General features: G+C 46.0%; 2 protein-coding genes across 9 annotated transcripts in view; one reads left to right on the top strand and one right to left on the bottom strand.

Annotated features, from left to right (window-relative positions):
- Positions 1-2,853, top strand: part of tfb1m (transcription factor B1, mitochondrial) — a 40,064-nt gene extending 37,211 nt beyond the window's left edge. For all 3 annotated transcript variants that reach the window (XM_070546734.1, XM_070546735.1, XM_070546736.1), the window contains exon 8: positions 1,874-2,853. In XM_070546734.1, the coding sequence (XP_070402835.1) occupies positions 1,874-2,141 (268 nt within the window). In that variant the 3' untranslated portion in view covers positions 2,142-2,853. The remainder of the gene's footprint in view (positions 1-1,873) is intronic.
- Positions 2,854-6,250: 3,397 nt separating this feature from the next.
- tiam2a (TIAM Rac1 associated GEF 2a) overlaps positions 6,251-15,353 on the bottom strand; it is a 107,850-nt gene continuing 98,747 nt past the window's right edge. For all 6 annotated transcript variants that reach the window (XM_070546728.1, XM_070546731.1, XM_070546729.1 and 3 more), the window contains 10 exons: positions 14,575-14,700; positions 14,138-14,246; positions 12,762-12,941; positions 12,564-12,682; positions 12,154-12,262; positions 11,931-11,986; positions 11,742-11,844; positions 11,564-11,657; positions 7,241-7,392; positions 6,251-7,165 (listed from right to left, as the gene is read on the bottom strand). In XM_070546728.1, coding sequence (XP_070402829.1) covers positions 6,462-7,165; positions 7,241-7,392; positions 11,564-11,657; positions 11,742-11,844; positions 11,931-11,986; positions 12,154-12,262; positions 12,564-12,682; positions 12,762-12,941; positions 14,138-14,246; positions 14,575-14,700 — 1,752 coding nt within the window. In that variant the 3' untranslated portion in view covers positions 6,251-6,461. The remainder of the gene's footprint in view (positions 7,166-7,240; positions 7,393-11,563; positions 11,658-11,741; positions 11,845-11,930; positions 11,987-12,153; positions 12,263-12,563; positions 12,683-12,761; positions 12,942-14,137; positions 14,247-14,574; positions 14,701-15,353) is intronic.

Raw genomic sequence — 15,353 nt, 5'->3', positions numbered from 1 at the left:
AGAGCAGGTTGGGACGGTGGATGAATGAGGATCCAGTCAGTCAGAAAGGGAAATTAACCAGATTGGATGAAGTTTTTTCAGGATTGAACATTTCAGAGGCGATAAAAATTATTCCTTTTTTTGACAAAACATTTCATTTGTTGGTTCCCATCAGTATGTGAAAAGCATTTAAAGCAATATGCATCAAAAACATAATTGAATCCACCTTTAAAAGACCAATTTCATCTAGAAACTATTTTTACTTGTTATTTCTGAAAAACTTTTGTCACTCTGCAGGCTAAATGTGAAAATAGTTGTCTACCTTAAAGGGACATTATGGAAGTTTGACAGCCAAAACATGTATAGAAATAATAAATGTCTTCATACATTCTCCTGCAATGCCCTGGTCCTGTAGAATGAGCCCTGGCATTTTTACTGTGATTGCCTGTTTTTCTGTAAAATCACAGAAAAAGAGAGCTGCTCGGGTCGAGCAGGCTGCTTCATGCGCGTTCACGCTCAGGCATCGCCCGTAGCATTTGCTATCCGTAGCTTTAGCAGCAGAGAGAGAGGCAGTGCCACTTTGTCGCTGTTCCTAACGCCTAGTGACAAAGCTAGCTACATTTCTGAGGACCCTTAGCTACTTTCTTCTAGATATTTCCTGCAAATTAGCAACAAAATAGCCATTTTCGCTCTGAACCGTTCTTTGGTTTGACGTTGTTTCAGCTGTCATCAAGAATATAAACGTTACAGATACTGCAAATGTTACTAGAGTGTAGCTCACCTAGAAAGATGTCTGACTCCCGTGCAGAAGACCTGGGTTTGATTCTGGATGTGAACATAGTTTATTAGAGTTTCTTTTTTACATTAATGGTATTTTTTTTAACAGTAAGACGCCCAAATTTTTATTTGAGACTCGCCGAACGGCATTGAATTCACAGATAAAAAAGATGTGGGTTCAACTTTCATTTTGGAACAATTTTTCAAGCAAGGGAAGGGAATGATCTGAGCATGCAGGAGGACTGACCCATCATAAACCGTTGTCGGCTGTGCTGAAGAGAAAGGTACAGAACCTAATTATTTAATTAGCTGCGCGTTCTCCTGTCCTCTGTCCTCCGGGCCACACACACACACACACACACAAGGGACTGTGTCAGCTGTTATTTTCGTTAAGGAGTGTGCACGTACAGCATGCACACCTCGTGCACGAGCCTACTATTGAAGCTGCTGTTACGCTTCTGGCCTGAGGGGGCAATCGCGAGCATAAAAATTCAAAAGTCTGTAAAGTCCCTTTAAATTCCTGCATTGGCTGCCGATAGAAAATGGACGGGGAAACACTCAGATTAGGAAATTACACGTCACATTTAAAAATTTGCATTCATCGACTCACCCACCTTGGCTCATGACGGGAAAGGCTGTTGTTCTTTTAGCATCCAGAGCGCGTCTCGGCTAGTAGGAGCTAACTGTTAGCATTAGCAACTCCACCACACAGTAGAACTCAGGCTTGTGGAGATGAAACATCAACGTTCCAGAGTCGTGTTGTTCTCACACCTGGCTCACTTCTAGTTCCTGAAACAGGAGCGCCAGAGCCTTTTCCCACCGAGATCGACTCACGAGGCATTCGTCTATACTGGAGACCACTGCAAATGTATTGAAAAAATTAGTAAACTTGGTCTTTAATTTGTCTTTGTAGCACAGTGTTGGAGTTAAATTAACAATTCATGAGCAGCTTTGTGTGATTTCAATTAACTTCTCAGATTTGAAATGACTGCCAAGGGATAATTTCTTTCTGTTTGAACTTTCTAATGCCATTAAAATTGCACGATCATTAAGATATCAAAGCGACCTGAATGCAGAAATCTGTACAATCGAATCTCTCTCACATCTCGCACCCCAGAAAGTTGTTTCCTGAGGCGCGCCGCGATGAGCTGACGCAGGAGATGATGCAGAAGGCGGATGTGGACCCCATGCTTCGCCCCACGCAACTCACCATACCCCATATACGCGCTTTAACGGAGGCCTACGCCCATCTCTGCGACCACAATCCCGGCCTCTTCAGCTACGAGTTCAGAGAGGAGCTCAGACTGAAGCACCTGGGCAAGAATAAACACACACCAGTGGAGATGCTCATGGATTCAACCCAGAGTGCTCCTCTGCCCTGCTGAAAACAGGCACCAAACCAAGAGCAGCCCACTAATAGCATCTGTTAGAGGAAGACAACACATTGCTCTTAGACTTGACATTTCCACCTGGCATAGACATGCATTTTTAAACACCTTCCTGCACCCAGGGAGAAATAAGCTATTTGAAACACGTGAATATTGTAAGAGCACCATTTCTTTCCATGCAACATTTGTGTGTTTTTGGGATGAAAGAAAAAAAAAACGAGTGAGAAAGCCACCCACAGTAGGTCCTGATGAGTAAGTATGTCTTTTTGTTCCAGTTCTATCTTCATTTCTATCCGACACCTTTTCCTGTGGGACCTGAAAGAAATGTCAGAGCTTTCAGGGTGATTTAGAGAGTGAGAACATGGCAGCACCACATCCAGGACATTTTATTTCCTTCAAGTGCGTACTGCTTCGTCACCTGGGAGACGGAGCCTTAAAGGGGTGGAGAAATCATTGTGAACGTGTCAGTTTTTTTAAGAAAAGCAACTTTTTAAATCTAAAATATTCTTCTGTTTATTTACAAGTTTCTGTTTTTATCGTATAGTCAGTTTAGGTGAGATTACATAAGCTTCATATGTCCATTTGGGCTCATTACTGCCGTCCTGTAAATGAGCCAAGAATAATGAAGCGGCACCAGAGTTATGTTTAATTAAAGCAGAAATGAATGGATTTAAATACTGTATAAAAAACAATACAAAACGTGAATGAATATGAGCTTGTTGTTTATTATTCAAGAGTGTTTTAAATACTCCTCTTTGAATGTTAGAAGGGATTCTCAGCAGCAGAACATGATGGCGCTGCTCCCTGCCAGAGCGACAGATGGTGTGTTCGGGTCGGCTTGCCAGAGGGAGACTTCGCTCACTTTTGATGAGAGGTGGGTGATAATCTCTTCCAGAAATCGGGGATCTTCGTATCAGAAATTCAGAAGTAATGTGATGTGGGTTTTACAGTCTGTTCAGTTGAAGCACATAGGGCTTTGTTGTTTTTGGTGCTTTTATTTTGGTAAGTTACCAGCATGGTGCGTCCTGCATAAAGTGAAGTTGAGATAAAAATGTAAAGAGCTGCTTTGATCCGTGCTCTCAGCTCTGAGATTTAGTGTCTTTGTGCTTCCGTCGAGTTCGTTGAAGTCGTCTACAACAAGGTTGGGCTTGGGAACCGCTGTGGGTGGTGGACGTTGGGTTTCAGGTCTTCATAAAAGCTCCACAAATCAAATGAAGCGGAAAAGTAACTCCTGATAGGTTCTTTTTGCAAAAAGTAGTTTAGTTAGCCTTTTTCACAAAGGTTCAACTAGTTTGTGTTTTTGCTTTATTTTTTTCTTGCGATAACTTTGTGACTTGGAAGCGTCCGGCCGGAGTTTCTCAAGTAAATTCAGTCTTAAAATAGCAAATCTCATCTGGCTTGTAGTACGGTGCTATATTATAGCACATATCCACATATCGGCAGATTGTTGCCAGTGCACACTCCTAGTTATGCATCTATTTGGTTGTTCAGTGGCTCAGTTTGGTCATCCATCTTTGCCAAAAGCAGCCGTGGACAATGAGACAGACGGAGAGCAAATGTCATGAAATGGAAGGAGCCGCTCTGTTTGCCTGGCTGCAGCGTTTGAAAACCTCTTCAAACTCAACGTTTGGCTTCGGGCCGCTTTGACACAGCAGGAAACGCACTTAGCAGTAACTGTACAGTTGCACTGCTAGAGCCTGTATAAACAGACACCATTCCCTCAAGCGTATAAATTAGCTGCTAAGATATGTCGTCTCTGCAGTAATTTAGGATTTTGCATCCAGTTTCTTTCATTTTATTCTGATTTGTTAGAACATATTCTTAAATATCCTTCAGTAGTCTTGTTTATCTGAGGTTGGATCGCAGGGACACCACACCCTAGCTTCCCAAGGTGTTCCTGGGAAGCTTCCGAGTGGGACATGCTTGGAAAACTTCCAGGGGAAGCCACCTCAGCGGACTCCTTTTGACGTGGAGGAGCAGCGGCTTTACTCTGAGCTCGGCCCACGCGCAACCCTGGATGTGTAAAACAGTTCGTAGATCCTGGGATCACATGATCGCGTTGTCTGAAATTGCGCTTTCAAATACGACAAGTCGTTCAGCCCAAGGTTGATTCTGTTGGGCTGATTAAGATAAACGAGTGTTGGTGTGTGCACAGTTTGATAAAAGACCTTTCTACTAGGGATGTCCCGATCCGATCACATGACCGGAAATCGATCCCGATCACGTGGTTTCAGACTGATCGGTACTCGGGCTATACTTCCCGATCCAAGCCCTGATCTGGAGTTGGATACTGGGTTCAAATTACAGGAGAGCAACTTGGTTTTCTCCTTACAGGTTGTCAGGCTCCCCGATGCCCTTAACTTCCACACCCAGAAGGAGCACAAAAGAGATCCAGTTTCTACCTAGATTACCGTAAATCCTCTAATACAGACCCGGGCCTGTATTTGACTCAAGCTCATCGAGCTCCAGGCCTTTACTGGAAGGAGGGCCAGAATTAGAGGTAGGCCTCTATTTCTATCTGTATAAAGCAATAATTTATCAGAATGTAGTATTTATATAGTTGATACAATTCAGATCATCTTCAAAACTCCGTTCCATGCCCAGGGGCGTATCTAAGCATTTTGTGGGCAGAGGCAAAATAGACCCCTGCCAGGTATTTAAGTTGAAGTGCTATCTGTTTTTATATTACTTTTTATATTTGAAATAGTCCAAAAGTGAAGAATTTGTTATTACTTGATTGTTCAAGCTACCTCACAGAAGTGATCTGCTGTTTAAAATTAAAAGGGAATTAAATAATTTGTAGCTAGGTGTCAGACACGGGACCTCTGGGTTTAGGTGTTTTGTTTTAGCCTGTGCAGCACTTTGGGCAGCTCCCATGCTGCATTTTAAATGTGCTACATAAATAAACTATGCTATGCTAAAAAATAAGGAACATTCTGCAACTATTTCTTCCTTTTCTTATTTATTTATTGAAAGTATCGGATCGGGACTCGTTATCGGCAGATTCTCAAAATCAAATGATTCGGACTCTAGGGCAAAAAACCCTGACCGGGACATCCCTAGTTTCTACAAAGACGAGAAAAATCCCAGCATGCAAGTGGATTAAATTTTTATGTCCTTGCATAAAATGCACCAAACCAAAGCTTTTCTTCCATCTTCTCGTGTCCCATTTCTGTCAGATGTTTCCATATTCTACTGAGAACTTACCTTTTGCATCTAAAGGAGGACATAGTGTGACAGCCAATCAGGGACCATCTGTCAAGCGCAACCCAGGGACCGAGCCTCAAAGATATTTAACTCCCAGAAATGTGTTCCCGTCGATCAGCTACAAAAGATGCCAAACTGCAGGCGCTGCTCCGCAGACGTAATTCAGAGATGAAGCTTTTATTTAGAAAACAGTTCCACAAGCGTTCACATTCATTGGTATGCTAGCGTCGAAGGCGTGGTAAATCTGAGCTGAGAAGTAACAATTATCTCTTTTATTTTCTTTACAGTACCTCAAACAGTTTCTACAAAAATATCAGCTGCACTTATTACGAACTCCTGCCTCGTAGCTCAGCTGTACAGTGTGGCGCTTGTGCGAGTATACAGAACGTTAGATAGAAAAAAAAACTCACTATTTTCAGTGAAACCACCAAATCTGGGTGGCTGCTTAAAAAATAAGGAGATTTAATCTGTAGCCACAAATTCAACCCAAAAAGCTTCTCAGAATCAACCCTAGAAATAAATAAAACAGCAGTAATAACATTACTTCAAATGTTTAGGCAAACAGTGTACTTTAGTGCATAAAATACAGCTAAAAGGCTTGTTGTGAAGTTACCCTCCGTCTGACTTCTCTGCTGTACGTTGGTGCTACCGGCGATGGTTCAGGGTAAACCGTGTGCAGGAGTCACCGCGGGGCCGGCCTGAGAAACACGATTCGTCTCAGTTTCCTGCCGCTATGTTTGCACCGGACTTCAGCACATGGGACGCGTGTGACTGACAGACGGAGACATTCTCCCCATTTTTTCACAGAAGAGGTCAAAACTCGAATGAAACCTGCCAGTCAGCTGGAGCCATCATGGAAATGGGTTTTAAAGGAAGGGCAAAGCCCAGGAATGGCCTTGCTGCACCACTTGGAAGAGCAAGCAGGTCCACCTGCCGAGAGATCCTTTACACCTAACCTTTTGTAGCTAGGTGTCAGACACGGGACCTCTGGGTTTAGGTGAAGCTTCACAGCTCAGCTGGCCTTCCCCCGTCCGTGACTCCGGACTGCCCTCACACTTATGACCACTAACTTGTGCGTCGGATCGAGTTCTGTTGTGTTCATGCTGGCTCCTAAGAAGAGGTGACCTTTCCGGAGTTTGTGGTGCAGCTTTCAGCTGAATCAAAGAAACAGTCTTCGTTCACGACTGACGTCAGACTTTGGACACTGAAGTCTCTCTCCAGCAGCGCGTTGAGGTCCACCACGCCGCAGGACGACGCTGGATCTGTCTGACTGTCCAGCGATCTGTTCTGCTCCTTCATGTGCAGCAGCATGCCCGGGCTCTTTCTCAGACTGCTGGGTTTCTTCTTGATGGCGGTGAAGCGTTGCCGCAGCAGCTTGTGGTGGGTCTTTGGGGTGTCGCCGATCCCCTCCGGCTGGACACGTGGGGCGGAGGCACATTTTGACACGACGTCCTCAGAGAGTTGAAGCTGAAGGAACTGAGCTTCGATGGCACTCGTAGGGGAGCTGCTGTCCTCGCTGTCCCTCCTTGTAGCCCCCTCGCTAAAACCATCGTCGTCTTCGTCGTTTAGGATGTCCGATTCTTTCACAGAGGTGGAGAGCGAGTTTGAATCGGAACCACGAGGTGGAGCCCAGTTCTGCTGAGCCAGGATGACGTGTGGGTCGGACAAGGGGCAAGCTGGAGGAGCCCCAGAAAAGCTGTAGGTTCCACTGCTGAGGCTTCCTTCATCAGAGTCTGGACCCAACTTAAGAGTCCCACCCTGGGAAGACACGTCGTCAAAAGGCTGCTTACACAACCGCAAAGCCCTGGAAGAAGCTGTGTTAAAACAGACGAGTCATTAGGCTGCTAGCATTAGAAACACATTTCATAAAGAACGGTCTGTGAGCTCACCTAGCTTCGCTGAAGAGGGCAAAGTTCTACACGCAGGAGTCAGGCGTTCCTTATTCCTCTCCAACGTTCCCTCGTTCCTCAAGTTCCTCCTCAAGTTCTCCCTGAGGAGGGAGCGGATCACCTTGATGATGCTGATCTTGTTTTCTGACACACTGAGGAGAGACGAGGATTAGTTATCCTGAGGATCCTCCTCATGTTGGGTGTAATCATCACTCAATGCTGCCAACATCTAAAGCCGGGCGTACACTGTGCGACTTTTTCACTTTTTTGAGCCGATTTTCCACTCGTGCGAGAATCCACGACATCGGGGCGAGTTTTGCGCCGAGCGGTCGTGTAGTGTACAGGGGGTTACGAGAGGCGATTAACACCACGTGACCAGCCGCCGATCAGCAGTCGTGAGGTCGCAGGGACTTCTGGTGTGTTTAATATTTCGCTCTTCCCTCGTGAGGGTATCGCACTGTTGAAGCGGCGCTGCGACCCAAAAAGTATCAGAACTGCTCACGGCGCATGCGCAATCCTGCATCAACGCCAGCCGGTCGCTATTTCCCTAATAACACACGCTGTTCGTTTTTGTTTCTACACGTTTTTTTTACTCACAAAGATTGTCAAGAAAGCGTGTTTGTCGTGTTCATGTCAAATTAAACTGATCACAAAACACAGATTCACTTTCTTTATTTCGTTTCCTCATCCAACCCCCATAAATCCCTGTGTGTCCTCCTGCAGCACTCCCGAAGGACAACAGGCAAGACAAAAAAGTCTGACGTGTTGCGTAAAAACTGCTATTTTTAGCACATTTTTAGGGCAGACGTGTTGCTACCAGACGTACAGTGTGAGCAGTCAGGTCGCATGCGAGAACTGGGTCGTGCAGTGTGAGCGCATGACTCGTGAGATCTGCTCTGCGAGGAAGTCGTACAGTTTGAGCTGAAGCTGAACGCTGCGAGTGAAAAAGTCGCACAGTGTACGCCCGGCTTAAAGGAGCTTTTATTTCTTAGCTACCGTCGTTCTGTGATCTAACGAGACATGTTCATGGCATATTATAACTTATTACCCCAAATAAAAAAAAAGATAGCAGGGTTTTGCCTTCATTAGCAGGGGTGGACCGTTAAAGCGCCCGAGCGCCAATGGCGCTAAATTTTCTCGTCGGGCGGTAAATACTTGACGACTTACCGCCCGGGTGGCGCCCAAGCTTTATTTGTCATTTACACACCGGCTTTCACCTACATCATGGCCCCGCCCTGTAGGAAGCTGCCGTTTTCGTTTCGTGCGCGCGAACCTGCGCGCCTCTAGCCACGTACTGCACCTGTACGATTCGTGCACGTACTGCACGATTAGTTATAGTCACGTGAACTATAAGTTCACTATTAAAGACGAAGTGGAACCACGCTAGAAACACACAAGCACGCAGGAAGATCGCGCCACCACAGGGATTGGATTTCTTGATGAAATCTCCGGCAAAACGCTTTAAAACTGGTGAGGAGAAGCGAGACAGTTCGAAACGGTATGAAGCAGAGAAGCGTGTGCGTAGGTGGAATGATCCTTGGCGGTTTAAAGAAGACGGTAGGCGCAGAGAATGGCCGTGTTCGAGTTGAGCAGCGCATCGCCTGGAAAACAGACGAGAGCAGACGGAGTGGCTGAAAGCCAGCGTTTTTAACGCCGGGGACACACCGGCCGCGGAAGCGCCCGAAGCGAATCGCTCAAGAAGTCCGGCCGCTGCTCGCCGCTCCTCAGTTCAGCGTCTCGGCTCCGTTTCTCAATGTCCTCAGCTCTGAGAGAGAGAGAGAGAGAGAGAGAGAGAGAGAGAGAGAGAGAGAGAGAGAGAGAGAGAGAGAGAGAGAGAGAGAGAGAGAGAGAGAGAGAGAGAGAGAGAGAGAGAGAGAGAGAGGAGAGAGAGAGAGAGAGAGAGAGAGAGAGAGAGAGAGAGAGAGAGAGAGAGAGAGAGAGAGAGAGAGAGAGAGAGAGAGAGAGAGAGAGAGAGAGAGAGAGAGAGAGAGAGAGAGAGAGAGAGAGAGAGAGAGAGAGAGAGAGAGAGAGAGAGAGAGAGAGAGAGAGAGAGAGAGAGAGAGAGAGAGAGAGAGAGAGAGAGAGAGAGAGAGAGAGAGAGAGAGAGAGAGAGAGAGAGAGAGAGAGAGAGAGAGAGAGAGAGAGAGAGAGAGAGAGAGAGAGAGAGAGAGAGAGAGAGAGAGAGAGAGAGAGAGAGAGAGAGAGAGAGAGAGAGTTCTGCCAGTTGAATCTCTTGGATTTCCCTACATGTGTAGCTCGGGGTGATGATGGCTGAAGATATCGCGTTAGCATTCACACTTGTTCAATTTTAATTCTAGTGCCTGTTAGCAGCTGAAACACATCCTCACGTGCTTGTGGATATCATATATTGTACATGAAGACATGACTGTAATAATAAGTAAAGGTTAGCAGCTGTAGCTTCAGTGTGCTCATAGGAAACGTGACAAAAGAAAACAAAACACATTTCTCTTTATGGCCTATATTGTTGTCATCATCAACGTAACATGATTTACAGAATACATGTGACCAACTAACTTCATGTTCTACCACCGGATGTTTGGATCAGAATATGAACCAATCAGATCTTAGATCAGGTGAGAGCCAGGCGTTTCCCGTCATCCTCTAGGTTTTGCAGCCGAGGGAGAGCAACTGCAGCACCTTGCTCTAAAATCTGCGGCCGCCTTGATCTCACGAGGTTATCGTTGCCTACGTATGCATGACGTCAGAGCAAGTCGGCGTTAATTCGGACACAAATCTAACCGGCATGCACTGCTCGCCGGTCACCGCTGGTCTAATCTGCGCAGAACTGGCTCATCTCGAACACAGTCAATGGCTCGAATACAGCAAAGCGGAGTTGGTGATGTACTGCGTTGTATGCCGGAAGTATGCGACGACAAAATCGTGTTTTGTTGAGGGAACAAACAAATTCAAACTTGAATACGTTATTATGTTTGTGAATGTGTACAAAATAAAGGTTTATTACATTTAAAACGGTTCAGTTGTTATTTTTACTCGTTTTGTCAGCTGACCAGCGGGGCCGGTAGATTCTTGGCGGGGCCGGTAAATATTCAGAGTTACAGGCCTGGCTGGCCGGTTGGTTTTGAAGTTAATGTCCACCCCTGATTAGGGCTGCTCAATTAATCGAATTTTAATCATGATTACGATCTGAGTTTTGAACGATTATAAAAAACAAAACAAGCCGATTATTTGCTCCTCCCACTTGCGCTGCCCTGAGTTGCAAACGAAACGCTCCTCCCACGGTGTTACCAACTTGGCGACTTTGACGCTATTTCTAGCAGCTTTTCAGACCCCCTCTTGACTTTTTAAATCTTAAAAGTACCTAGTGAACACCTCAGAAACATCTCTGATAACCCTTAGCTACTTTCTGGATAACTGTCGTCGACGTTTCCTGCAGGTTAGCTAAACACTCCGCCTGCACTCCGGACCGTTCTTCAGGACATTAGGAAAGGGAATGGTGTGTGATGTGTCGGTCGCTAAAGAAACAGCTCTCTGAGCCGGCTCCCTGTTGGATTAACCAGAGTGAGTGACACACACACCGTACCTGCGGGCTCCTGAGCCGCTAAAAACGGCTAAATGTGCGCGTGCTAAACACACGTGCAGCTTGCTCCTGATTGCTGTGAGACCGGGATGGGGGTGGGCGTGCAGCTGTGGTTAGGACAATTATTACATTAACTGATGGACGACTTGTAAATAAATAGTTTATAAATAAGGTAGAAATAAGTTCCTCGTGCTGATAAATAATAACTAATCTCTCTGAGGACACGGTGCTAGTGCACGCTCCTACAGCACCTTGACACGACTCAATAAATGCTATGCAACATTTTGTGAACATCAATTTATTTGCATGTATTTGTTATAAATGCCACTGTATAATTCTTGCTGTCAGTATTTGCAAGATATTGGTATTTGGGTCTGTACTGGTTAGACTTACATGAGTTAAACCAAGGTCTATAGCCCTTGGGTCATAAACTATGAGCTATAAGTATATTGGTCTTTTTATACTGGGAATCAGGAATTATTTTAGTGATCATCTTGTTTCTTGTTTATTTTTGTCCTGATTGTGCCCTGAGCAATTTTATGACTGAATAAAAACAAATTAAATCAACATAAATAGAAAAATCGTCCTAAATAATCGTGATCTCAATTTCAGTCACCATAATCGTGATTATTGTTTTTGCCATAATCGAGCAGCCCTAGCCTTCATGGAACTAATTAGAAGTTTAAAATTACACATTTACAGTGTAAACTTTGACCTTACCACCGTAAAGCAAAAGCAAATCAGGTGGGAGTGTAATCTCTGACCTGCTGCACAGCTGGAACACCGTCTCCGGTCTGCCCTCCACCTCGGACCTGGAGTGGATCAGCTCCCAGATGCAGCTGCTTTCTGCGCCTGTTCCTGGGAGAGATGAAGCTTTTAATCATGTGGTCCAAATATATTTCAGGGGGGGGGGGGGGGGGGGGGGCTAAAACGGCATCCTACCTGCAGCGTTTCCCAGCCTGACCTGCAGCGAGGAGAGCGGGATGAGCCGTCGGAACTTGAACGGGTCCGAGTCGCCGTGACAAAGTGCTGAACGAGGATTCGTCTGGTGATCAAACGGATGAAGGCAAAGATGTTTTTTACTTTTACATCAAACCAAAAAAAAGCACTATAGGAGAAGCATTTTACCACCTTCTTCTTCAGCTTGTTGTATTCCCTGTAGACCAATATCACCGCTTTCCTGAAAACTAGAGGGGGGGGAAAAACATCAGCGCCTTGGTTTTGACTGCAAATGCCTCGTGGGAGAATTTGAAGGAGGTGCAGCCGCCAGAAGCATCTTAGATGCCAGTTCTGTGTTAAAGCCATGGGTATTTAAATGCTTCTGCGCAGCTCTAACGAACATTCATCTGCTCACCAAACACGGTAAGTTCTGGATCTTTTCTCATGCGGCCCAGCGACGGGTGCGGGTTGAGCCAGAGCGCTGAGGAATGCATGAGAAACTCTCCCATGGAAATCTCTGTGACCTGACGGGAGCACAGAGGGCAACAGAAGGGTTTAAGAGCAACAAGAGGCTGAAGAACAACAAACTAGATCTATGAATAAAGACGTGATGGAGTCTTATAAATCCAGTGCTACAGTATACCCCTCAACATTTAGCATTCACTTTGAAATGTAATGCTGCAGTGGTTTTCAAATAAATATTCCATCAGTCTGGAAATTTCAAGTCCCAAAAGGGCAACGTGCACAAGATAAACCGTTCTGATGAATCCAGTCGGCTGAAATTAGCTCGAGTGTTTTCAATCAGAGCTGATTTTAGAGCTGCACCTCTTTGTCGAGGCCGGTCTGCTCAGCGACAAGCTGATCAAACACCGGGCCGTACTCCTCGTAGATCTTCTGCATCTCGTTGATGTGGCTCGCCACCTTCTCCATGGCTTTCAGAGCCTCTGCGGGGGAAAAATGAAACGGGGTTGACGGGAGCCGTGTCTCCACACGCATGGATGTTTGGATGTAGTTCCTCCTTACCGCTGAGGTGGTAGTGCTCCTCGCTGTCTGCGTCAGTCAGAGAGACCAGCTCCCTCAGCAGCAGGGGGTACTTGAGCACCCTCTGCACCGGCTTAATCAGGTACGACTCCAAAGTGGACGAGTGCTGCTTCGTGGGGTTTCTCGCGTCCAGAAATTCTTTGAAGGCCTGATCCGTTTTAGCTTAAAAAGAAAATGCACGCCATGTTTGTTTTGGATCCAAATCTCAATCTGGGTCAGTGCAGAATCATGGTGCAGTAACGTGTCTCCAGCAGGGGGTGGTGTAGGCTACTGACCCCAACCACAAGATCTACCCTAGTTTTTGTGTCAACATCTTATTTGCTGAAATAATCTAGTCGGGATTGCTTCATGCTCACACCAACAGCGCTGCAGAAGTGGTGACGTTCCCCCCCGGCGCTTTACAGAGGGGGGCCGCTACAACATTCATTATAACACTTACAGCTGCAGCGGCACCTCCCAGAGTAATTGGCAGGTAATTAACACGTCGACATATAAACAGAAACTGCAGCTCCTCATTAAGAAAGTGGAGGAGGGGGAATGAGATTAGAAAGCGTTGATGAACACCTGCCTCGGACCAAGTTGTGCCGTGGTTTTATCCGTCCGATGGGATTTTTCTTCCACCTGTTGTAAAAGCGGCTCGTCAGAGAGGGCTCTAATCTCGGATTAAATAATAGCTTTAATTTGATGTTTTGGTGCTACGACCTACAGACGATGTTTTAGGCTACGTGCACTTTAGAAACGTGAGTATTTAACAATTTATTTAAAATAAGAACTTCAGCCTCTTTCGTGCACAAACTTTGTCTAGAATTTGTGTTGCTTTGGGTAATTCTGACCCATCAGAGACTTTTAACTCCTAATCCTATTAAATCTCCATCCTGCTGCCTACTTCAAGGAAAAGCCCAAACTGTTATGTTAATGTGACAGATTGAAGCAGCACTGGGATGCATTTTGCCCCCTCTACCCTCCCACGGCGGCGAAGCAAATCTTCTCCGACAGTTTCCTTTACTGGGCTGCGTTCCCAAGCGATGCTAGAAGTACCGGCATGAATTAACTTTTAGATAATCTTCTACGAGCTGCGAGAAAAAGCAACGTGAAAGGTGGAGGGTTTTGATTAAACTTTGAAATTGTGCAGAGTTTGATGAGCCGGCGCTTCGTGTGGAAAGGCTTCGGTCACTTTCATCCACCAGTCTGACTCTGGGACTTTCACTTTCACGCAAAAAAATTTCCTTTAATCCCAGAAGAAGAGACCAAAAGTCCAGAAGAGAGCGCCGACACCGCTCTGATGCAACGCAGATGTAAGGATGCTGACTTTAGCAGGGGGGTGGAAACGTGTTAAATGTCTGATTGGGATGGAGTACCTCTCTTCAGGACCTGCTGGACTTTGATGTGGTTTGCACAGAAGCCGCTGTAGAGCTTGAAGTGGTCGGCGTAGTAGAGGAACGAACCCCCGAGGGAGAACAGCAGCTTCTGCAGGAGATAAAACAGGCAGGGGGTGGTTTTTACACGGAGCTGGAGAGAGGATGAAAGAGTGAACACATGAAGTCATGACTGTCCCTCCCTCTCCTGGGAGACAGTTCAGACCCCCCCGAGTCCACTTCCTCCCCGCTAACCCTTGGACCTCACTGGCTTTCAGCATCAATCAATAGACCTCACACTTTGTCATGTCAGGCCTATAAATCAGCTGATCACGCTCCTGTCACTACACCTCAATTATTTATACATCCTCAAGTCTCTAAAGACAACGTCTGGTTTGGGAATATTTATAAAGAAGTAATCAGTTAGCATTTTTCCTCACCTTAAACTGTGACGGAGTCTCGAGGGTGCTGAAGTCAGGCGAGGAGGCGATCCTCTCCTCCAGGGTCTGCAGGAAGACCCTCTGGAAATCCAGCATCTCAGGAAGGCTTCCAAACAGGCTCTCCATCTAGGGAGAGAACAGGATGGAGGGGAGGAAGTGTGACAGAAAGAAAAAAGACGAAAGGTTTGGTGGAGCAGTAGGAAGTTGATTGATGAGGACGTATGAAAGGAGAGCAGCAGAGACGAGAGGAGTGGGAGGAAGAGAAGGGGGAAAAAAGCCAAGATGGCTTGTAATTCATAACAGTCAGTCAGACGGGAACCCTGGAGTCTTATAAAACCTCCCCTGTGATGCTCCATCTCTGATGAAGCCAGTTAGCTGCAAAGCTATGACCCCGCTAAAAATGTAGCTCATAAAAACCTGTAGCTACGGTGGCCGGTAGCCTTCATTAAAAGCCATTAAGGGGCTAACGCGTCCCTGTCCATTCTCTCAGGACATGTTCCTTCGTCTAGTAATGACCACTTGATCTGGCCCGAGTTAGCTGGAGTGTCTTGGGAAGGAATGACGTGTGTTTGAGGTCAGTGGGAAACTGAGTTCATCAGCATGTTGCAGCGACGCCACATGTAATCGGAATTTAATCACGCGGTTTTAAGTGGAGAAAAGTCTCATATTTGTAATGAGTAGTGTGTACTGAGGTGTTTACTCTTAAGCCAGCACCTTACCAACCTGTCCCTCTGGGACGAGGCAAGGTCGGTGAAGGGGAATGCTAATTTCACTTGGAA

This window comes from Nothobranchius furzeri, chromosome 18 (assembly GCF_043380555.1).
Source record: "Nothobranchius furzeri strain GRZ-AD chromosome 18, NfurGRZ-RIMD1, whole genome shotgun sequence".
NCBI lineage: Eukaryota > Metazoa > Chordata > Actinopteri > Cyprinodontiformes > Nothobranchiidae > Nothobranchius > Nothobranchius furzeri.
This window is presented reverse-complemented; position numbering and strand designations above follow the sequence as displayed.